The sequence below is a fragment of the Lupinus angustifolius genome, chromosome LG16, assembly GCF_001865875.1.
Source record: "Lupinus angustifolius cultivar Tanjil chromosome LG16, LupAngTanjil_v1.0, whole genome shotgun sequence".
NCBI lineage: Eukaryota > Viridiplantae > Streptophyta > Magnoliopsida > Fabales > Fabaceae > Lupinus > Lupinus angustifolius.
The window spans coordinates 17,876,757-17,901,997 of record NC_032024.1 but is presented as its reverse complement, the minus strand read 5'-3'; the positions used below and the strand labels follow the sequence as shown (position 1 = coordinate 17,901,997).

The following is a 25,241-nucleotide window of genomic DNA, read 5'->3' as shown; positions in this document are numbered from 1 at the left end:
CCATCATAGTTAACGCAAACTTCATTCATTTCAAACTTTGAAGTTCATCACTAACGGTACATGATCAAAGCTTCTACACATTCCTTATTATTCTTCAATTATTTTCTCTTCTGAATTCTGATTTTATGAAAATGATTCAGAAACTTGAAACTTGAATGTTCTATTCATATAGTGTTTCAATTTTTCATTTCTAGATTTTGCATTCCTTTAATTTTCCATGTCTTTATGAGCAATGAAATGAACACTACTAGAAGCTACTAAGAAAACAACGTTGATCTCTATATTTTTTGTTCATCTCTTTCAGTTACAGGTTCAAAATCAAGAAATCGCGGGAAAACAATACTTCGGGTGAAGAATCATGTCAAACATTACAGTTTGTGTTAGATTCAGGCCTTTGATTTCAAAAGAGAAGCCAAATGACGATGATTGTGTTTGCATTCACTGCATTGATTCCGAAACTTTCATTCTGAAGGTTTTGACAATTACAAGCTTCACTCATTTACCTTATATACTTCTACCGGACTCATCCGTTAGTCCTAATGGAATCGTAATAATAACATAAAAAGTGACGACATAGTAAGAACTCCAATGCAAATCTGGTAACGCGTTTTAGTGCTAAGTTGAGCATCTATTAGTTTTTTGAGTAAAATATTCATTTTAGTTGCTCATATTTTTTAACTTACTAGTTTAGTCCTTAAAAAAAGGAAAGACCTAAAATGGTCCCCAAAATTTCAAATGTGAGTCAAATTAGTAGCATGTTTTACAACATTTGGTATGGACTAATTTGATCTACATTTGAATTTTTTGGGACCATTGTAGGTCATTTCTTTCTTCGAATGACTAAACTGTTAAGGTCGAAATATACGAGTGACTAAATTGAGTATTTACTCTAGTTTTTTTCCTTCTAATATTGTTATTTTCATTCTTTACTTCAGAGATGTGAAACTCTTCACTAAAAAACAACTAGTTCGTTGCAATTTATGCTTGATTGTTTTATAAATTTGAATTAATTTATGCAAGAATCGGTACTTGGTTGTCGGGTTACTGATACTATTTGATAAGAAATGGCAGCTTAGTGCACGAGCCTTCTATTTAGTAGGCTCTGTGAAGGGTATATGTACACAACCTTACTCCCGCAAATGGAATGATCGTTTCCAGGGTTTCAACCTGTGTCTCACTGATATGGTTTGATAACTGGTTAAAATTATTTAAGTTGTGCAGACTAAGAGGTACACTATTCTCTGACTGTGATTCATGCACTGTTATCCGTTGTAATTTCTATCATATCCATTATCAAATCTTAGGTTGTAACCCATCAGAAATATTGCTTGTAAAGGTTAAGGTTCAAGTTAAGCACCAGAGGATGGTGAGGTGAAGCAATAAAATGCCTTGGAGATGCAAGTCAAGACACAACCACACAACCCGTGAAGAAAAAACCACTTCCTTGCTTGTGTAATAGTGCTCTCTCAAGTTTCTGTTACCCTTCCATTGTTCAGACTCGGCACATCGGTAAAGTTTCTTACATATATCTTCCCTCACATCCCACTAGGTGAGAGTTTCGTGCACTATACTATGTCTATTAAGAGGGACTAGCACTTGGTTACTGTAATCAATAAAAGTAATCACTGTTAATTGGACATAACTTATCCTCCAAGTATAAGTCTCACTCTTGAATATAAGGATAACATGGTAATTCAAACATGGAAAGCTTTCTTAGCTTTAAGTTGCTTTTCCACAATCTAAAGCAATGTCTTTCTGTTTTTTATTGGTTGGGACTCCACGTTAACTATTTGAAGCAACCAATTGGGTATGAATATATATATATATAAAAGGCACTGAATCATTTTCCATCATGAAAGTGTATACTGTATACATAGCTATAATTTATATCACCCCTTTCTGGTTGGTAGTTAGTTACTTTTCATAGGAGTGAAAACTAAGTGTCATGGCTACCAAAAATGTTGCTTTTCAAGTTGTCTTATTTTCCATCTTTTTGGCTATGGCAAATTCATTTGAGTTCAATTACCCTGCAATTTTCAACTTTGGTGATTCAAATTCGGACACAGGGGAACTTGCTGCAGGGTTAGGCATTATACTTGTCACACCTAATGGACAGAATTACTTCAAAACTCCATCTGGGAGGTTCTGTGATGGCCGTCTCATAGTGGATTTCCTTAGTAATAATACCTTACTCCTTTATTCAAATTATTTTGCTTATGATTATTACCAGAGGTAAGTCTCGACACAACGATAAGATTGTTTGTGATGTGACTTGGAGGTTATAGTTTCAAATCATGAAACTATTCACTTAATGGGAGTCTCATGCGCACTGACTACTGCTATTTTTTCTTTATAATTATTAACTTATTTAACTAATCATTTTTGTAAGGGTATTATACTGAGAGTACACATTTGTTGTCCTATAAGTTGTGTCAATGCATGTATCATCAGCCATGATTGGTCAGAAAAATAATTAATTATTAATTTTTTAACTTAAAAGCACATGTGCTCCCTTATAGGACCATGAAACATGCAGTGACACAACTTATGAGACAACAAATGTGCTCCCTTACACTGATAGTGACTCAGCAAGCTTTTGTATACAGCACATAAATGATGAAAGGTGTTTGAGTCAAAATAATTGTGAAAAACACATGCCATAAATAGTTAAGATAAATACTAAAAGATAGTAAATTATCTATTGGTTTATTTTCATGGAACTAACTAACATCACGACATTTCATAGTGCTAGGGATTTGCCTGATAAGTATCATGTTGCTTTCACTTTAATTTACTCTTTTATTCTCCATACCAAGTCACTAGTAAAAAACTACATTTAATTTTGGTTTTAGTGCATACCTTTATTGAAAAAACATTATAATGACTTACTTCAAATGCAAGTTTAGTCCACCAAACAAGTATATATTGTTTACATAGATGTGACATAATTAACTATATAGCAGATGCTTGAAACACAAGCAAATTTGGAAGGCTTAAAACCTCTACTTTCCATAGTCACTAACCATGGCCACCAAAACATGTTTCCTTCAGATTCTTACCATCATTACCATCTGTTTAACTTCTGCCAAATCCATCCACTTCAATTTCCCAGCAGTTTTCAACTTTGGTGATTCAAACTCAGATACCGGCACACTTATCTCTGCTGGCATTGAGAGCCTTTACCCACCTAATGGACAAACCTACTTCCATGTACCATCCGGGAGATACTCGGATGGCCGTCTCATCATCGATTTCTTTAGTAATACCAACTAATAAATCTCCAAAAACTTTTTTTTGTTAATACTAATAGATGGTGAGCCTCGGCGCCACGGTAAGGTTGCGAGGTCATGGATTCAAATCCTGGAAACAACCTCTTTGCTTACGAGGCTGCATACTTGAACCTCTTGCGTTAGACTGCCTTTTTTTATTAATATGATCTCTTTCCTCCTTCAAACTACATTGTTTTCTCTGTTTTGAGTAGATGGTTATGTCTACCATACACATAAATTTTCCTAATAAGAGTTCCATGTGTTTTTTGTTGTTTGTTGCAGTGGATGCAATGGACTTGCCTTTCCTAAATGCCTATTTGGATTCATTGGGTTTACCAAGTTTTAAGAAAGGTTGCAACTTTGCAGCAGCAGGTTCAACTATTCTTCCAGCTACAGCATCATCCATTTGCCCCTTCTCCTTTGGGATTCAGGTCTCTCAGTTCCTCCGATTCAAAGCTCGAGCTCTTGAATTGCTTTCTAAAGGTCCATGTTACAGTAATCAAATGTCTTCAAATTTGACTAAGTTTCATTATTTTTTCAGCTGCATAACTGAGTTTGCTGTTTATCTCATTCATTCATATTAAATACATTTTTTCATTTCAGGCAGGAAATTTGATAGGTATGTCCCAAGCGAAGATTTTTTCAATAAAGGGTTGTATATGTTTGACATTGGCCAGAACGATCTCGCTGGTGCATTTTATTCAAAAACATTGGACCAAATTCTTGCCTCAATTCCAACAACTCTTGTGGAATTTGAAACTGGAGTCAAGGTTGGTGTCAAATTATATGCGTTTTATTCGAAGAATTTCTTGATTCCACAGTTTACTGAGATTAACATAAACAAGTTCTTACTTCGTTATTTGTATGCTAGAAATTGTATGACCAAGGAGCTAGGTACTTTTGGATACACAACACAGGTCCTCTTGGATGTTTACCTCAGAATGTTGCTAAATTTGGAACTGATCCATCAAAACTTGATGAGCTAGGATGTGTTAGTGCACACAACCAAGCTGCTAAAACATTTAACCTACAACTTCATGCTCTCTCAACTAAATTACAGGGTCAATATCCAGATGCAAATGTCACATATGTTGATATCTTTACCATAAAATCAAATCTTATTGCAAACTATTCTAAATATGGTTAGTGTTTCAGAGTAAAAGTATACTTTTTGACTCATTTCAATTCAATCAAATTCATTACTTTTTCCCTTATTTTGTTGCCAAACATAAATAGGATTAGTATCAGCTATATCAATGAAGTTAATTTCTGTTCTATCAATGTCACAGTAAAATTTGTGTGATTATTTTATTTGTGCAGGTTTTGAACAACCTATTATGGCTTGTTGTGGATCTGGAGGTCCACCACTGAACTACGACAGTCGAGTTTCTTGCGGGCAAACGAAGACCATTAATGGAACGACAATTACCGCAAAAGCTTGTAATGATAGCACTGAGTATATAAACTGGGATGGAGTTCATTACACAGAGGCTGCAAATAATTTGGTCACATCACAAATTCTTACTGGAAAGTACTCTGATCCTCCTTTCTCAGACAAAATGCCATTCCTTCTCAAGCTCAAGTTCTAAATTTCCATTGAGTTTATTGTTATCATTATTTGATTCTTTGTCTATTGGTATAGTGAAATCAATAGCCTATTGTAACCACCAATGGCATTCTAGCTCTTTCATGAATACATAATAAAGATTTATTCAATTGTCATGGAAACTTTTAGATATATAAAACCATTAATATGCTCTTCACTAAGAGTGTAGTTTCTATTAGGAGTCTCGCATTGAGTAGAATAGGAAACTCAGTGTGCTACTTAAGCCATAAGGCTCTCTCACCTAATAGACTAGTCTTTTGGGTTGGACTCTCCTCATGGGCTTAAGTCACTGATAGGTGAGTGAAGCTGCCAAAAGAGAAAGGGCTACCATCGGGTTAGTGCAGATAGAGTGAAAGTCACTGTGGACGTCAGTCCTTAAAGGGGGCGGCAATGTTAGGAGTCCCACATTGAGTAGAATAGTAAAATCAATATGGTATTTAAGTCATGAGGCTCTCCCACCTAATATAATGGTTTTTTGGGTTGGACTCTCTTTATGTGCTTAAGTCCTAACAATTTCTTGGAAGAGTTGGCTTATATAATGTTATTAAAGTCTTATGCTCAAGTGGTCTAGAGTTTGATCTTGTCAATTCTTCTCACGAATCTTTCGAATTTTAGCAAATGGTGAAGATAAGCATGTGTGTTCGACGCTTCAAGCCCGAATGACTCTTACACAAGGGAGTGTGTAAGAAATATAAAATCATTCATGTACCCTCCCCTAATAGCTTAGTCTTTTTTCGTGGGTTAGCTTTTGATAGTAAAATGGAGTGTGATTATGTTTAAGAATGCATAATTTAATACATTGAGATTTCATGGTTTATTGTATGAAGTATACAATCTGAGAGGTGTTTTATGGACTCTGATCTCATTATACAAACTTTCTGAAGCTCAATTGTAACATGAGCATGGCTATAACTGTACATAGTATTGTGTAACTATTTTCTCACCTTTTGGATACATAAACATAGTTTTGTAACATAGGCTAAATGATTATTCCATTTCCTAAAGAAAGATGGAGGCCGAGAAAAAATATAGGCTAAATGATTAGAGATGAATATTTTGTCAATAAACATGATTTATATGGTGTCGTTTAATTCATGAATCTAAATACACCTAATGAGATTAATGATCCGTTGTTGATGTAAGAGCTTTTAGCCATGGAAGTTGTTGGGACAGATGGAATATACTTTGAATGAGATGAGATACATAAAGTTTGTATTAGGGACAAATTTGGTTGGACCCATAAGTGCACAAATAATATAAATTTAAGAATAAATACTCATTTTAGTTTATCATATTTTTCGACCTTACTAATTTAGTTGTTGAGAAAAAAGAAAAGACCTAAACTGGTTTCCAAAAATTTCAAATTTGGTGGGTCAAATTAGTCTTCTTTTTTTAATCAAATTAGTCCATACCAAATATTATAAAATATCTTAAACATGTCTCAATCACACTACAATACAACCTTCTCTACCTTGACCCCATACGAAAAATAAGAGAAGACAAAGAGAGAATAGAACAATCCAAATTAGCTAGCTGGCTAAAAAGACACAGGTAAAAAGGAATGAACCAAAAAAATTAATATTTTGAAGGACTAAACTGATAAAATTAAAAATATGAGAGACTAAAATAAATATTTACACTAAATTTAATTAATATTTTGGAGTTTGGAGTTGCATAAAGCTACCCTTTTGAAGTGGAAAATCTGACTTATAATCTTGAGCTATATAATATTAAGCTTGTATTCAATACTTTTCTGCTTTTACTTTTGGCTGATAATAAGAATATATTAATGGATTATGTAGTAATATTTTGCTACTCCTCATTTTCAATTCCAGCACTTAGTTATGAATGATTTCAATGTCTTTGATATTATTGTGAAAGGTGACATTCAAAGTTAATAAAATATTCTCATTATTTGTAGTTATAGTCTTATATATTCCTTTACCATAAATAGAAAAGACTCTCATGCTTTCATTAATGAAGTTTGATTCTTATTACAAAATGGATATGTTTACCAAAAAGGAATGGGTTATATTTGATGAAATCAATTTATTGGTGAATAATATTAATGGTTGAAATGGGTCAATGCTTTTCAAACAATTTCACAATATTCATTATTCATGGGACCAGACCCAGGATTCGTATTGGTTTTTAAATAATAAAATAAATTACACCAATCACTTTGAAATTATAAGATTTAATGAAGCTATAAAAATTATTATTTTTTAAACAAAATAATACAAATGAATAATAAATAATATATTGACTATATAAATATTTATTATAAAAATACATATATATTACGCTCTTTATATAAATCAGCTCTAACTTATATGTCTACAAATATGAATATAATTAGATATTAGGAGTATTAATATAATTTACTCTTATTTGAAAAAAAGTAGTGAATAGAAACATAAAACATGAATGATGAACATGAATGATATTTGAATATAATATCTATGCAAAGTTAGTATAAATATTTATATATAGTTATTATATTATTTATTATTCATTTAAATTATTTTTTTGAAAAGACAATAATAATAAAATATGAATAATAAATAATGTAGTAATAATGTATACAACCCATATATATATATACATTTTTTCTTATTTATAGAAAATAGTACAAAGAAGGCATGGATAAAGAAAATTAGTGCATAACACGTGTACCCAATAAATTAGAGGATTTGTAATTATTGGAATGTACCACTTTTGTGAAAGGCAACTTTTGTGAATAAAATCAATAATGATCAATCATAAATTATTTTATTAATGAACATAATAATTTCATAATATGTAAAATCAATTATTTTGTGTAAGTACATCATCTATAAAACTATAAATTTCAAAACTTATTTTTTCTATACAAGATTTCAAAACTTATATAACATAAAATAAATGTGTTTTTATTGAAAAAAACATAGATTATCGATAATTGTTATATATATCATTATATATTAAATGTAATTATTTAATAAAATAAAAAATAATTTGTGAAATTGAGTACAAGTTAATACGGAATTGATTAATTACAAATATAAATGACTAATTAGGTATGCGAATAAAATATAATTATGTCTTATGTTAAAAGGGTTAGAAGACAAAATTGCAAGGTCATGATCATACAAAGAACGGAAGTTATTCTTTCAACATTATATACACAAAAAACTATTATGATAAGAAACTATTGTGGACCACGTGACATACATGGTAACATTTTGTTATTATCGACCGCGTTCTATCTTACGATATTGTGTCACTCAATGTACTATGTGTTCTGTTTGGTTTAAAAATAGTTAATAATTAAAATTTTAACTTAATTTTTTTCTTCAATTAATCATAATTCATGATGCACAGAGTGACACAAGATGTGAGGCAAAATATATGTTCCCTTTTGACTAAGGGCGAATATGTAATAGATCTTTTTTATTACATCCAGATAGGCATCGGTAAGACTCCTGTATTTTTTTGATAAACCAAATTGTCAAAATTTTGATTTTTTTTATGAGACATTTATTAAAAAGAAAAGTCATATACTCTAAAAAGATTAATTAATTTGGCACCGATAAATTAAAGAAATATTATAATTATACAAACAAAAAAAAATAACTCTTTGATATACATGCTATACTTGAATAAGGTATAGGGATACATTTTTCTTTTTGGTTAGTTTTTTGTGTGTGTGTAAGGAGTCATGAGTCATGACAAATGAAATAAATAATGATAACAAGCGACCTTATATTATTGTTTAAAGAATTAAAAATAATTAATTTGTATTGAAAATAATGATATGACATATCAAGAAATGTAAATATGAGTTTTCTAAGACTTTACTGTTATTATATTGTCCCTCTTGAACACTCATTAATAATTAATAAAGACTCGATATATAATTTCTTATACATGCCTATCAAGACATAAGATGCAGTTAATTGATTAGGAAATAACATCATTTATATTAAAGGGTAAATATATAAATATATGATATACCATTACATATATATTTATATATAATATAATAATATATAGATGATGATTTAATTGAGATCAGTTTAATAATAAATTTGACATTACAAACACTCATGAATGATTAGACTTAAAACTTAGTTTATGTAACTTTTAATCTTAACCATTCAATTAAAATTCAATTATTTATATTAAATGGTTTTATTTTTCACAATAACACATTATTCTTACGTGTATCTATATGTTATATATATTAGTTTAGGTGGCATATGACATTTTTTTACGGAGATTTTTAGGGTGTTTTACTAGAAAACATGACATTTTTTAATGTGATATTATAATTTATTCTTACTAAAAAAACATGGCATATACCAAATATGTTTTTGAGGGGCATACTTCTTTCGTTTTAAAATAATTTTTTATTTAAAGAATGCAAATTTGTTTTAAAATATTTGGTCACTTATAATTTCATGAGACTATGAAATGATTATTTGTCAATAACGTTAAAAATACATGATAAAAATAAGAATAAAAAATTAAAAAGGAAGGCATTATTATTATGATTTTTTAAAATAATTGTATTTTCACTTAATTTTTAAGATTGAAGATACAATTCCGACAAGCGACACTTATCGGGAGGGGAATTACGAACCCCAAAAGAATTTATTTTTTACCCAAAAAAACATTATTGGGAGTACAAAAAATGGGAAGGAATCATTACTTTTTTTGGCTTCTTAAATCCTTACTTAAGGGATCAAACATGTATCACTTGAATTAACTTATCGGTGAAGTACTTAGAAACACATAAAGTGACATAATTACATAGATTTACACAAAAAATAAAGATGGTAACACATAGTACCCACAATAAATAAATATCATAACCATTTAGGCACGTGCACACAAAAATCCAAAACTATCCATAATCATCATTATCTTATAAAACATAATATAAAAATAAAAAAAACAGTGATCTATTTCAAGGTTGTGTTTGTCTGAAATCTTGTTGTGTCAGAATTAGAAAGTTGAGTTTTTAGTATTGTGATTGTTGAAACTAATAATATCAGAGAGAAAAATTATAGAGAGATGGGAGAGAGTGAAGTGATTCATTCATGGTCTGCTCCTAGATCCCTTAGTACTAGTCTCATGTATTCTTTTTCTCAGGTATCTTTTTTTCATCTTACCCACTTTTTATTTTTCATTTTTTATTCCAGATTTTCCATTTTTTGCATGCAAAGTTGCAAACTTTGAGATATAATATTGAATTAATTGAAGATGGTTTGTTTATTAAGAATTGGTCATAGTTTTTTACTTTTTTTAAGACTTGTGATTTGTAAGAAAAAATGGAATATGTATTAAAATTTCAATAGTTTCATGTATTTTTGACTAATTACAAGCAAGTTTGTTGCACAAGGAGCAACACAAACTATGGTGAATGTGATGTTATCCATTAATGATTACATGCAGAATTGATGTTTTCCTTGTAGGATAACTTCACCTGTAACTCATTATCTATGCGAACTCTTGTGTCACTCGATCCGGTTGGTCAAGAAAGAAGAAATTATTTTCTCGATCAATTAGAGCGAGTGGCGCAAAGGTTCACATAGATAGTGGTATAGATGTTATTTGTGGCAACACAATTATTCTTGATTGTGCATTGCTATTAATTGAGGTTTGCATGAAAAATCATGCTTCTGATTTTGGTGTTTCCGTGTTTTTTTGGCTTGATGCTTGCCTGATTATCGGTGTTTCGTTTGTGGTATCTAGAGGAATGACGTAGAAGTGCTGGATGAACCTCTCTATGCACATTTCCTTCGGGTAACAGGTGTTGATAGACCCTACAGAGAGGAGGTGCTCTCCAAAATGGTATGTTTGTAATTTTCTTGTGCTATGACTACTCCATCGTTGTTTCACGGTTTAGCTTATCTCTATTCACCGAGTCACTGTTGTTGCTTCTTGGTATGTTTAAGATGACTGGCTCTTGTGCTGAAGGTTTTAAATCGTGTCTGTGGTTATGTTGCATTTACTGTAATTGCAGCAATTCTGGGAAAATGTGTTCGTAATTGTGGCTGCAAAGATATCCAAAACCCCAATGTTGCAGCCTTAGTTGCGGTTGGAGACCATATTTTAAAACCTTGCAGTTGTGCTGATACACCTCTTCTTCTTTGATTATATTTAATTGTATATTGCATATTCTCTTCTTTTGCTTCATACTGAAATGTCGGTGTTTCAATTGTAACAGGAACCTGATGGAAATAAGGTTGTTAACGACATAATTTTTGGTCCAGGAAGGAAAAAGTACAGATTCTGTAAGGTAAAGAACATATCGGTTTTTCACAGAAGCTCTGTCTAATTCTACTCTCTCAAGTCATACATAGGCATACATACTGTCGCATCCCGATTTACACGACCCATACTTACGTACATAAATGATATAGAACTTGTATAATAAATGATAAGTCGTCAAAACCTAGACTTTTGTTTATTTAAACTACGTGATTTATCATTACTTCATTGCCTGCAGCATATGTCTAAGCAACGGTTACAAGGTTTGACAGATGATCTAATGAAGAAAGGAAAGCACTTCATTCTGATAAGAAATCCTCTCGACATATTGGTAAGATGTCTTTCACTTATTAAGTCAGTTCCGCATATATTTTTTTCGTAAGCACATGTAGTACTGGTCCAAAACATACGGATCTATCTACACTGAAATTTTTTTGGCTTGTGAGAAGTCTAAGAATTTCATTTTAGACTTACGAGTTTTGCAAATGCTTTGTTAGTCTTGTGATATTCGGTTTTATATACTCCACTCGTCACTGACCGATGATTCTTGTATGCATCACCTTGTTTGTCCAGCCATCCTTTGACAAGGTTGTCCCTCCATCTTTCTTTGAGTTGGGTTTGGCAGAGCTGGTTTCTATATACAATGAGCTTCGTGAGCTCGGAAAGCCTCCACCGGTTATTGACGCTGCAGAACTTCAACAAGATCCTGAGGTATCTCAGCTCTTTGAGCATATGCTTGATTCTTAACACTTTTGATTCTCCCATTGTTCCGGTTATTTTTTATTATCTTGCATCAATATCATAATCTTGTTAATTTGCAGACTACTCTTCGGGGTCTTTGTGATGATTTGAAGATTCCTTTCCAGCCTGAAATGCTCAAGTATGCAGATTTATTTTTTGTCATTTTAGAAATTTCAAATTGCTCCCTCAACCAAAGAAAAATAATAAATAATTGAAAGGAAAAAATAATTGGGTTTATTTCTCGGAAATGTGAAATGGTGGATGGATGATCTGTGTATTGTTGAAACTCAACTTATCTTCCTTGCTTTAATGCAATCAAAAATAGTGATTTTATGTTCTATATTTCATATGGTGCTTATCTACATTCTGTGTATATTCAAATATGTTGATATTGAAAACCCATGCGACGTCTTTTTCTAGTCATCCTTTTTCAATGTTTTCAAGTTGCCATCATCTAAGAGTTCAGTATTTTTCGGACATCCATTAATTGGAAACTTTTGTTGAGCCATTCATAGCGTTATTATTAATTTTTTTTGGTAATACTAGACCCATCATGTGGGCTTGGTATTGGATGCCCATGTGAGTCCTCTAGATGACCCCCGGATGGGGCCGAGGTAGGGGGTAAGGGATAAGGGGAGGTAAATTGAGACGAAGATCATTTGCGGAAATTGAATCTGCTACAAACATGAGACCCGTTAAGTTACTACTGAGTATATAGAAGAATGTTCTTATTATTGATCTCATGCAGTAATTATTTTGCATACACACATGACAAGTTGACAATTCGAAAACTTTCCAGTTGGGAAGCAGGTCCGAAATCGGTAGATGGTGTTTGGGCCCCTTGGTGGTATTCATCTGTACATAAATCTACTTGTTTTAAGGAAGCAAAAACATATCCTCAGGTTTGCGGTTATTTTTTGTAGTATGATTCCAGTTTAATTTCTTTTGTGAAGAGTCGAGAGTGTTATTTGATGCTGTATTGTTATCTTATTTGTAGCCGTTTCCGTTTTCTCACTATGATTTGTTGGAGCAAAGTTTACCCCTTTACAATATGCTTCGGCGCCATGTGAGGAGAAAGTCATCTCTTCTGAGCTCTCCTTTACCTCCTCCCAATCTTCCGGTTCCTGAAAATGAGAAATTGCTTGCTTGGGTTGGTGATGAGATTGTACCACGTGATAGCGCAAAGGTACTTGCTCGTATCATCACACTGGCTTCTAGTTTATGTGATTGATGTGCATTTTCTCATGGTTTTTAATTGTTACCCTGTGATCCATCAGGTTTCGGTGTTTGATTCGGTTGTCCAAGGAGGTGACTCGGTTTGGGAGGGTCTCCGAGTATATAACGGAAAGGTATTTAAGCTCGAGGAACATCTAGACAGGTACTCTGATGCTCTTTTCTAAATTCATTTTGCACATGCTATGTGTTGCATCTGTAGTATCTGCTTCTCTTTTTCAACCTAAGTATATAGTTAAATTATTACACATAAAATTCATCAACAGGAGTTTTTTAGCTCAACATTTTTAGTGCATTTCTCATCAAGTAATGATTTTTGACTTAGTGTGTGTATTTGTCAGTTATGTAATATCGTTTTACGTTTCATCGGTTTAAAACTAAACCTGAAGGTCACATATTCTGTACTGTTAATATAAGATTTGACCCGTAAAAATATCTGCTCTCCATCATTGTTATCGATCTCTGACATGTCTTGCTTCTCATCAGGTTGTTTGATTCAGCAAAAGCCTTGGCTTTTGAAAACGTTCCAACTCGAGATGAGGTGAGTTCAAGATACATTTATTTCAGAGTAAAGCAAAGCACTAGATGCCGTTATCTTTAGTCTTGTTTAGGTTAGCATCATAACGAGTTCCGATACTTGCAGATTAAGGAAGCAATATTCAAAACTCTAATTAGAAATGGCATGTTTGACAATTCACACATCCGTCTTTCTCTAACACGAGGGAAGAAGGTTTTTTTACTCAGTCTATCTCTCACTTATCATTTCAGTTTTGTAAATTCTTCAAAGTTTATTAAAGTGCTTTTCTCTCTCTCTCGAGGTTACTTCTGGGATGAGCCCGGCGTTCAATCTTTACGGATGCACATTAATTGGTAACTTCATATCCCTTCACAGCTGCACAAAATGAGTAACAATGATAATGTGCATGGCATAATATATCGCACATTCAATCTTATGCAGTACTTGCTGAATGGAAGCCCCCGGTATATGACAATACGCGTGGTATAGTTCTTGTTGCTGCTACAACACGCCGTAATTCACCAAATGTAAGTTCCTTATTTGGGTACTTGTTGGTATCAAAAGTGATGTTATTTATTTTTTAATTATTTTTTAGTTACTATGGAACATTCAATCCTATATTATGTAACAGTAAATATCACTACTTTTCTGCTATATCATCTTAGTAGTAATGCCACTTTCTTAGAATCCGAGTTCGGGAGTCGACATATTGAAGAAAGAAAAATATTATTTTTTGTTAGCAGTGGTTCAAAATCGAATTATCCGGAGTTAGAATTGTCAAACTTGGCTATAGTTTATATATTTGACTATATCTAAAAGTATCCTAAATAAAAAGTAGGTAAAACTAGTAGATTTGTTTATTTTCTGATTCCAAGTTGGTCCTGTAACTTGTTTTTGTTTCATTTTGGTCCTACCAATACATTTTTACTCAACTCTCAATTCTTAACTAAAACTCACAATTTTGGTCCTACCGATAAATATATACAAAATCCCTCTCTACTAGTTTTATGAAATTGCACCATTAAAAAATAGATTTTAGGCTACAAATATAACGAAAAAATAACTTATAAGACCCGAAACATAAAATAACTTGAAGGATTTGTTTGAAAATAAAAAATAATTGAGAGGACAACCTATTTGGAACAGAAAAAACTTATATGACTAACTTGAAATCAGAAAATAACTCGGGAGAACGAATCTACTAGTTTTGCCTAAAATATATTTGAAGTCTATTTAGTTTAATTTTTTTTATCATCAATTTTAAGCTATTTTAATTGATGATTTTCATGCCATTATAATAATTTCTCTTTGTTCAAGCACTTCTTTAGATCATTCAGTTGACTTTGTTGCTTCTCCTTTCTTGTTTTCTTTAACAGAATTTGGATTCAAAGATTCATCACAATAACCTCCTCAATAACATACTTGCGAAGGTATTTTCTTATGCTCTTCAAGATTTTTACATGTAGTAATCAACCAAATGTACGGAATACTATTATTGCGAGCCGATGATTTCTATTTCGGCAAGGATGGTTATTGAGTTAATCATGAAATTTGACAGGTTAATCCTTAGAGTAATGTCAACACAGAAATAGATAGTACTGTATTATGGATAATTTAATATCGGCAAATAAATGCAATTTCTGCTTCTTATCGATGCCTATATGCTGAGTTGCATCGACGATTCATTGCCACAAAAGCAATTATAGGACACTATAATTTGATTAACTGGTACAAACATGATAGGAACCGTATTTTTGTTGCATCCTGCAATTCTCGATGATATTTCTAGTAACGTTACGTAAATGTTATCATTTGACCTGGTGCAGATTGAAGGCAATAATGCAAAAGCAGATGATGCTATCATGCTTGACCAAGATGGTTATGTATCTGAAACCAATGCAACTAACATGGTATGTTCTCAATTTTCCGAAATTCTCAAAAGGGTCTTTGTTCTCCTTTTGATAATGATATGCTAAGGCTTATTCGGTAGAAATGAGATTGTTCTCGGAGCCTAAGCTTTGGACCATTGACATACAAAATAAAAAAAAATAAAAAAATCTCAGTATGAATGACTTTGAGATAATGACTAATCATTCAAATCAATGCATGGATGAAATAATATGAAATCATTACCTGACAGGCTGTAACATTTCGGCAAATATGTTGTTTGTATATCTTCACCTTATAGTCTCACAGGGTGACAAAATTGTGTTAGTTCTCTCTTCCGAGAAAGATCACGGGCTTTTCTTTTCGCAGCAGGGTTGGCTTGCAACAGAGAATGACTACATCTAATTATTTGGAAAACCTTGACTTATCTTGTTGCTCTTCTTTGTGCAGTTCATAGTTAAAAAGGGTCGTGTTTTAACACCCCATGCCGATTACTGTCTTCCTGGTATTACACGCGCAACGGTAAGTTGTATAAATTAACCCGGTTTTTTAAACCAATTTCTTTATATAAAGTAGCATGTATGTTCAGATCCCAGTATAAGATGGCATCCGAGCACCGATTTCAATTATAAGTAGTACTTTTCAGAATGTCATTCTGTTAGCACTCTTTTTCTCTTATATCGATAGAACTCTTCTGTTTCGTAATTTCAGGTAATGGATCTTGTGGTGAAGGAGCAGTTAATCTTAGAGGAGCGCAGAATCAGCTTATCGGAAGTGCATACTGCAGACGAGGTTCACATATAATATTTGCCATTTCAAACAAAATTCTAAACACATTTTGTTCCAATATCGACTTCGGCCACAAATTTATGCCCCCTTTATGTATATAGGTAGATAAATAATATTCAAATCTATGTCGAGTTGTGACTAGAAGGCTATCTTGCAGGTATGGACGACCGGAACAATGGGAGAACTAAGCCCAGTAAGTGCCTTATTATACCTTATCTATTGAACTTTATCCCGAAAAGCTGGGTATGTTTCTAGAATATTGAGAGGCTCCTTTCATCGTCAACTGCACAAATGATTAGACACATGAAAAGAATGTTCATTGTTATAAATGAGATCACAATGGCAAACTTATGTAGAAAAAAGATGGTAGAATCGCGCCTTACGTAGTTCTAATAGTTAGATTTATTTTCAGTTTTTGTTCCGTTGTAGATGAAAATGTCACAATAGTTAGAAGAACGTTGCGTTTTATTATGTTTGAAGTTGCCTGTGCTAAGTGTTAAAACATTGTTCCCGGATTTTAATATTTATGCGTCTATGTTAACCTTATATTAATTTTATATCTTGTATCATAATTGTGTTGTATCGTATAATTTCTAAAACTTGCCGTATACTCGTATCCATGTTGTGTCGGATTATTAGCAGAAATGACGATTGTAAACTTTGTCGGATACCTCGTTTAGGTAGTGAAGGTCGATGGTCGTGTAATTGGCAATGGAGAAGTAGGACCAGTAACTCGAAGATTGCAAGCTGCTTATAAAAAATTGACAGAACAAGAGTTTGGTGTACCAATACCAACCTACCTTAAGACCTGAAAAGGTATAACACTTTTTCTCTTCTGCTTATGGAAACAACTTTTACACTTTGCAACACTAAATTTGTTGCTCTTAATTTTTTCCATAATCACTTTTTTCCTTTCCCTTTTTTCTAGTCTGCTTTGAAGTGAGTTGAAGTTGATGGCTTACTATGACTGTGAGCTACATATATCTTAACATTTCTCTCACAAAAAAGAATAAAAATGTAATCACTTATTATATGTTTGGCTTTTTCTTGAATTGCTTAGAAAAAAGTGCTTATAACATTTTGACATTAATCTGTTATTATGCACCCTTTATTAGAGGTGCAAGTAGTTGTGGATGTTTGGAAATAAATAATAATGTTATTGTTTACATATTTGTGAGCACTTGGTAAATAATAATCTTATTTGTGAGTCACTTGAATGACTCAAGAATCAGATTAATGGCGCAACGATACGGTTGTTGCTTACTGACCATGAGGTTACAGGTTCAAATCCTGGAAATAGTTTCTCCACCTGTGAGAGTAAGTTTGTGTATCTCTACCATCTTCGGATCCGACTAAGTGGGAGCCTCAAAAATCTAATTCTATCACTTTGGTTAAATATAAGGCTAGGAAATAAAAGATTATATGAAAGATAAATGGAATTGATATATTTGCCAACCTTTTGGTACAAGTTTTGTTATATTTTCTTAACATCTTTCTATCAATTTTCTCACTATTAAATAAATAAAAAATTGTATAAAAAGCAAATTCAGTCAATGTTGTGAAAAAATAAAAAATGAAAAACATTCAATGACTTTTTAATTTAGGAGTCTAGAGGTTTATTTAGAAAGATCATTAATAGGAGAATTAGTTTTTGGACTTCTTTCACACTTTTTATTTTTGATGTTGCATATTATAAAAATTATTATTCATTTTGCCAATTTTCTTTGATGCAAATGGTAAGAGTAGACTTAACCAAGTTGCTTGAGATTTTGAATCCTTTTTTTTTCATGTCTTGTTCTAACACCCTATCAAATATTACCTATTTTTTCTCATTTTATTGGGAAAATATGTCAAAATCAATAAAGTAACCAATGCATAAACATGCACAAGGCTCTCTTTTTTTTGTATAATAAATATGAGAATTTTTTTTCTCTACCTTACTATTGTGAGATGTATTTTGAAATACATGAATGCATAAAAATAAAATCAAGTGATGAATAAAGATTAATATTTATGATGTTAAATACAATTTTCAAATTTTGTTCATCTAATTTTATTCTTGGCCAGACCAAGCAATCTTTATTTCTTGTGTTGTTTTTTTGTCTTGTAGGATTTGATTGTCAATTGGTTTTCGATGGGGAATAAAAAGAAAAGAAAGGCTTAATAACTCTTTCAATTGCAAGTGTATTTCATAGTTTTGTATAAACTTTTCCTAGTTCCTTGCTTCAATTCTCTTCCAAAATTTAATTAGCAAATAAATAATGTTTGAATTTAATATTAGTTTTTACGGTGTATAAAATCAAAGAATAATTATTAACTTTTTTCAAAGAATAAAAGGGTTGAGAGATCGACCCAAAAGTGATTTGTAGCAATGGAAGTGAACTATATATCCCATGAGAATTTTACTTGTGAGGTCTAGGGCTCGAATTCTGATTATTATTCTTTCAGGACATTCAATCAAAAACATTAAGAAAGATATAGGATGGGTTACCTTTATTGTCATTGTTAAGAATATGTAATTAGGAATTTAAAATGCATTCCACAATGACTTAAAGGCTATAATATATTGGTTTTGGTTAATGTAACTTCATATGAAACTTCACATACAAATATATATCAATATCAAAAGTAATCAAGCATGTGAACCTAACATAGGGTATATACTAAAATTCACTTTGGTTCCTTCAATTATTAGTGTATGTTTTTCCTACTTTTGTGATGATTGTCATTGTTTTAGTAAAAGACTTTATCCCTTTTTGCTTTATCCCATTTGATCAAATAAAGGAACTCACCTTAATTTCTTTACCCCTTTACCTTAGGATTTGTTATCCTACTTTTTATATCATCATCAATTTTGATTGGTTGAAAAAATTTATTTAAGTTAAAATTATATTTATTAAATATTTTTTTAGCCAATTATATTTCCTAACATATGGAATGACACAAAGTTGTGGCACAACAGATTACTCCCTTTACCTTAAGCTCATATTCAATATTCATGCAATGAATCCATAATCTTGGTGTCTCTTTTTGTATGTTTTCTATAATTTCCTTAGAACTTTAATCCAAGACCCATCTTTTATGTCTTGGTATAAATGGTATTTAATAACACTTTTGCTTCATTCCCTTTCTTTTTCACTAGCAAACTTTAAAATAATATACTAGAGAGAGAGATTTAGATTGGAATCTTTGAATGCATGTTACTCACAAGAGAATGAGAAGATACAAACAAAATGGTGCTATAGTTGGAATCTTCTAAAAGACAACCTTGGAGCTTCATAAACAATTAATGAATTTTTATTTTTATTATATTTTGTTGGGCTTCACAAACTTTTAGAATCTGATATTACATAAATATGGAAAAGGACATAAATTGCACAATCATCATCTCATATTTTATAGTTTTTGATATTTGAAATTATCATAAGGAAAGTTGCCTTAATGCTTCATCTTCAAAAAGTTGTTCACCTATTTGTCTTCACTAAATATTTAAGTTTTCAGAAGTGATAATTAATGACAATTATTTCATTATTTTTAAAGTCGATTTATGAGTTAAGCTTTGGTAAGGAATGAAAAGAATTGAAGGCTTTAAAGTCATGAAATTCACTTATGAAATAACTTTAAAACCTTTCATTTAATTTTCTTCATCTTTAAAACTCATTTCGTAAACAAAGATTTGTCGAGATACTTTATTTCCTTACTCAAATCACTCAAATGGGAAAATTAACCATAAAAAAGTCTTTGCTTTTAACAAAATTGTTCATACATGTTTAACCTTTTTATTTTATTTTTATGAACATGTGTAATAATGTAACTTCTTGATCCTATTGATTCTGCTATATTAGATGAGTCCACAACTATCAAATCCAACTTTCTTTCATTTCTTTTACATAGGGATTGGAACAAACATCGTACACTTTGATGGGGCCATTATTTTTACCATCAAATTTCAATGCCCTAATCATTTGCACTCTTTTACTTGTATATTGCTATTTATAGAAGAAGAAAAATTGTAAAAGTGAAAAGAGAATTTTATGATGTTATCATATAATATAGTACACTCAGATATATTTGCTTCTATGAGTTATATGTAATAAATGTGATAGAGATTCGATAAAGTTTTTTTTACTGGGCTTAAGATCGAATATGTATAGAGGAGATCATTAGAACTTTTACTAAGGAAAATAGATGAATTAAAGGTTAGTTCAATTCCTAAAGGAAGAGGGAAACCAAGGAAACTCATATGCTAAATGATTAGGAAAGATTTAGAGATCGATATTTTGTCGATTTACACGATTTATGATAGAATATTATGATATTATTCGGTTCATATGGTCAATCCCATATAGTGAAATTATGGGTTGGTTGTTGTTGTGATTAAATATACATATAGCACTATTTTTCTAAAGTTGCATGCATAGAAACTAGCAAGGTTAGTTCTTCTAATTTCTGAAGTTGTTCTCTACTTTCCTTTCACCTTTTTGCTTCAAATCTATCACAACTTATCTTCTTTTGAACAATGATGCAAAAGTGATTTATTTTTACTTTTCATTTAATCAATTTTGTATAGGAACTACTACATCAATGCTTGAGTTGAGTCAAATCATCACAACAAAAGCTCTTGCAATAGTATATATAGTTCAGATTAATTCTATCCTTGTATTAGTATTATTATGACTAAGGTATTTTTTTTGGTTACCCACAGTTATCCTCGTACTGGAGGCAATCCTGTCCGAATCGGGAACATCCACAAGTATGTGAGGCTAACTCTCCCAGCGAACATTTTCTTCATCCACAAGACTCGAACCCAAAATCTTACTTAAGGGAAATCAAACATGTACCACTTGAACCAACACTCGTTGATTTATGACTAATGTATTGTGAGGGCACTTGTAATTATGTCTATGTTGCATTTATTTGTAATTACCAACAAATGTGTTAAACTACAATGTCAACCATGGTCATTTTTCTATGACCTTGCTTATTACTATAAATCTTTATATGCATTCAATATGTTATATGTTTTTTATTTGTATTATTTTTTTTGAAAAGTCATTGTTGATTAAACAATAGAGTTTAAAATTCATGCACTGACATTGTAAATTTTTTACACTTTCAGTACATCATCCACTATTGATGTATATTATTTTTGTTTGAGAGACAATGATAATTAACAAATCAATGGTAGTTGATTTGCTGACAGGGTAAAAACACTTACGTTGTTAGTGTATACATACACATTAACATTAATAATATATGATTACAATGACAGTATATAAAACTCATACACTATTAGTGCATACATTTTTTCTCTTATATTATTTCAGCTATATTGTGGATATGAGACAAAAATCAAATTCAGGTTTTTCCTTAAATGTTTCAAAAAATTGAGAAATTGGTCATATTGTGACTCCACTGTGTCTCTAGTTAGGACATTATCATGTTTTCAGTTATCATTCAATTGCAAATTTAATTTGTTGAACTAATTGAACCATCATTGGTAGGTATTAATAATCTAATATGTGGTTCAATTTTAAAAAAACGTTAATATAGAACTATATAAAAATTATGACGAGTGAATACAAGAATATGGTGTGCCATTATCAATGCAAGTAGGAGGAACATGAATCAGGATCCTCTTTCTCCAAAATTTTATGTACTCATGTCTCAGATCAATTATATCCCACCAAATAGCATAAGAATGGAAAAGAGATCTTCTGTCCCAGATTGCGTCCCTAATGATGTCCCCCACCGATGACAATGCGTCATTCAATTAAATAAAGAAAATCATAAAAGCAAAATTATGTTAGTTGGTGTAATTTGATTGGATAGAGACAAGAAGATACATAGTTTCTTGGGACAGGTGATATCACTTCATAAAAATGTTACTTTATGTTTTTATTTTATTTTTCTTTTCAAATATATGATAACTTTTCATTAGACCGAGACACAGTAGGACACAAAATGTGGGATAGCTCATCCACATTCGAAGGAATATTGTCTTGAAATCTGTTGTTATTTCGTATCCACTAATTAAAAAGTTCCAATTAAGTAAAAAGCAAATTCCTAAAATAAAAACTTATATTTTAATATTATTTAGTTAAATCTCATCGACTAAAAACTTGAGAAGTTGATCTTTTTATGACAGAGGATCCCGATTCATATAGGCAGAAGTGACCAAACACTTAAATATGTCTCAAACACATTACACTACAACCTTCTCTACCTTGACCCCATAGGGAAAATAAGACAAGATAGAGAGAGAGAATGAGAAAAATCCAAATTAGCTAGCTGGCTAAAAAGACATAGGTAAAAAGGAATGAACCAAAAAAACTTCCTCCAAGTCCAATGAACCAACATCAAGGCCAAATCAGTATGTTAAAAAAAAAGCATCAAGTTACAATAATTAGGTACAACTTGAAATAAGACAGAAATTACGGGTGCACGATGCTCACACCTATTGTGACCTGGAAAAAGTAAAAACATACAACTTTATACTTGCAAACGAGAGGTTGCTTCCAGGATTTTAAAGTGTAACTTATAGGCCACGTAGTAACGGACTTACCATCACGCTAAGACTCGCCCGAGAAATATTTATCATTTAAAAGATTTGAACCAAAAAAATTGTGCAAATTGTTTGAAGTTGAGATCTTAATCATTCAACATTATTGCATCTTGTTGAATCCTATTCAGCATTTGGGATACAGCTTTAGCTATCTCATCCACTGATCCAAGGTTACAATCATCTTCAACCTACAACAATATTTGCAATAACAGCCGATAAGTATTCTTTCGTGTCATTTAGAATTGTTGCAAGCTACGTAATCAACAAAAAAGTGAAAAGCAAGTTGAGAAAGACAAACCTTAACACTGAGACAATAGAGGACAATTTCACCATTGGTATTAACATTTAGATGCAAAATTGTGAGATGCATTCCATGCAAACTAGAGATTATTTTCAAAAGCTGTTTTGGTCTTTTCTTTGATCTTATTTTGAGATTTGCATGAGTCTCAACCATTGTAACTTCTATATCAGCAATACCAGACTTAACTTCACTCATTTGTTCAGAATTTTCACAGAAAGTAGCACTTGTTGAGTACTGTGGAAAAGTGAAGAAATCAGAAAAAGACATGTTTTTATTTGCATCAAATTTACCATCTACTATTTCTTTCTTAGCACCAAGAAATTGCAGCCTCTGTTCAAGCTTCTTAACAAAGTTAATAGCACCACCAACTATAGATGCTTGATCACCCTGCATTTATTAATCAAATCACAAACATACCCATTTCAAGAAACCAAAAATCATAACCATGTATACAAATTATATATCTGAATTAACTCATTTTATGTTTAAAGCAATCTATGATCGTAAGTTTCTAAAGAAAACCCATTATTTTCACACAAAATATAAAAACCAAAACAAATTATTTTGTAGAACAAGTGATAGTAGAAGTATATCCTTTAGAAGAAGTAATTCTTAGTTTACTACTTAACATATTTTCTTGAATAGAAATGTTTCTATATCAGAAGAGTGCATTAGACTCCAACTAATCCGGAGATATTATTTACAACAACAACAATCAAACTTTTATTCCACTAGGTCGGATCAACTACATAAATCGAACAACGCCGTAATGCTTTATCATAAATCTTACTTAAGGAAAACTAAATTCATTGCCACTTAGACCAACTTGTCAGTTTAGTTTAAGTTCAAAACTTCCTATAATCAAAAGTTCCTTAGACAAATTTCAATTCTTTACCTCAAAAATAATACATATATACAAGGTATAAGCAACTTTTGGTGGAATTGAACAAAAAAAGTTATGAAAGTACCCTTTGAACATAAGATTGAGGCATGAGAGAACGAAGAACAGAGAGATACTCATTCATTTGTTTTCTTCTGTTACGTTCAACAGCAATATGAGTCATTCTCTGATTCTCAATATCTTCCTTGTTCCTTCTGCTTTTCACTCTTCTCCTCTTTGGTCTAGAAACCACTGAAGATATTGGAATATCATCATCATCATCATTATTAGGAACATGCACTTCATCAATATTATTCATATTTGGTATTAACATTGATGATGATGATGATTCTCCATAAGGGTAATTATTTTCTATATTGTTTTGTAGAAAAGATGTAATATTTGAGACTTGTTCATCATCATCTTCATGTTTTTCGAGGTTGTTGAAGTTGTTGTTGTTGTAGATGTTTTTGTTTGATCCATAATAACCAAAAGGGTATTCTTGTGAATACACTACTGCTTCTAGTGCCATGTCTCTCACTCTATCTCTTTCTCCCTCAGGTAAACACATTACAGAAGAAGAAACTAAGTTGTTGAGTTTTCTAGCTTTAGGAGTATTTTTTGAAGTTTTTAAGGGGCTTTTGTGGTGAAGATATATACAATTTGGACACTCCTTTGCACTTGAAATATATTTACCCGACCCCAAACCTTAAATCATCGAGGAGTTTCGTTGTTAGCAGGAGTATGAGAAAAATGGAAATACAGAAGTTGGACACATCTTAAAGCAAAAACAATAATTTTATAGGTTTTTTCTACTTATAAACTATTTCAATTGTTGATTATATAATAATCTGAACATAAAAAAACTATATAAAGTTTAGTCAGCAAACAAAAATAGACAAGTTTTAAGAGAAAAAGGATGAGAGATAAGGAAGAAGTGAGGGAAATTATTGGGGGTACTCTCACTTTTGTAACACCTCACCCTCATTTATGTATCTATATATAATATGGTATATTTGAAAAGAGAATAAAATATCTTTTTACATTAAAACATAACATATCTCTTTAAACTAACTCATTATTTGATATATGTTCTTTATTAGAGATAAAAATGAAAATTGAACTTATAGTTATCTGTCCGAACCAAACATGAATTTAATAGGGAAACCTGATGTAATTGGGTTTGGGTTTTTTT

The 25,241-nt window shown here is 31.5% G+C and overlaps 3 protein-coding genes across 6 annotated transcripts; 2 read left to right on the top strand and 1 right to left on the bottom strand.

The window, feature by feature from the left end:
- Window positions 1,847-4,997, top strand: LOC109328837 (GDSL esterase/lipase At1g54790). 2 transcript variants are annotated; one of them, XM_019562444.1, is made up of 5 exons: window positions 1,847-2,177; window positions 3,552-3,752; window positions 3,873-4,039; window positions 4,141-4,411; window positions 4,590-4,997. In XM_019562444.1, the coding sequence occupies exons 1-5, from the start codon at window positions 1,946-1,948 to the stop codon at window positions 4,856-4,858; spliced, it is 1,140 nt and encodes a 379-aa protein (XP_019417989.1). In that variant the 5' UTR covers window positions 1,847-1,945; the 3' UTR covers window positions 4,859-4,997. The 2 variants fall into 2 exon arrangements, with proteins under 2 accessions (XP_019417989.1, XP_019417988.1); XM_019562443.1 differs by lacking the exon at window positions 1,847-2,177 and adding an exon at window positions 2,894-3,259.
- On the top strand, window positions 9,779-17,466 carry LOC109330208 (branched-chain-amino-acid aminotransferase-like protein 1). 2 transcript variants are annotated; one of them, XM_019564291.1, is made up of 20 exons: window positions 9,783-10,011; window positions 10,615-10,713; window positions 11,090-11,161; window positions 11,372-11,464; window positions 11,707-11,844; window positions 11,955-12,013; window positions 12,674-12,776; window positions 12,872-13,060; window positions 13,152-13,252; window positions 13,594-13,648; window positions 13,751-13,837; window positions 13,926-13,977; window positions 14,066-14,151; window positions 15,001-15,054; window positions 15,451-15,534; window positions 15,962-16,033; window positions 16,223-16,303; window positions 16,458-16,493; window positions 16,981-17,114; window positions 17,228-17,466. In XM_019564291.1, exons 1-19 carry the CDS (start codon window positions 9,934-9,936, stop codon window positions 17,110-17,112), a joined length of 1,671 nt encoding a protein of 556 aa, XP_019419836.1. In that variant the 5' UTR covers window positions 9,783-9,933; the 3' UTR covers window positions 17,113-17,114; window positions 17,228-17,466. The 2 variants fall into 2 exon arrangements, with proteins under 2 accessions (XP_019419837.1, XP_019419836.1); XM_019564292.1 differs by lacking the exons at window positions 15,962-16,033; window positions 16,223-16,303; window positions 16,458-16,493; window positions 16,981-17,114; window positions 17,228-17,466 and adding an exon at window positions 15,765-15,832 and having other exon boundaries at window positions 9,779-10,011; window positions 15,451-15,567.
- On the bottom strand, window positions 22,558-24,845 carry LOC109328996 (transcription factor bHLH94-like). Of its 2 annotated transcripts, XR_002105502.1 has the most exons (4): window positions 24,135-24,845; window positions 23,164-23,553; window positions 22,866-23,053; window positions 22,558-22,767 (listed from the first exon to the last, which is right to left on the bottom strand). XR_002105502.1 is itself a non-coding variant. In XM_019562653.1 (3 exons), the coding sequence occupies exons 1-3, from the start codon at window positions 24,615-24,617 to the stop codon at window positions 22,952-22,954; spliced, it is 975 nt and encodes a 324-aa protein (XP_019418198.1). In that variant the 5' UTR covers window positions 24,618-24,844; the 3' UTR covers window positions 22,558-22,951. The 2 variants fall into 2 exon arrangements, 1 of the variants encoding a protein (XP_019418198.1); XM_019562653.1 differs by having other exon boundaries at window positions 22,558-23,053; window positions 24,135-24,844.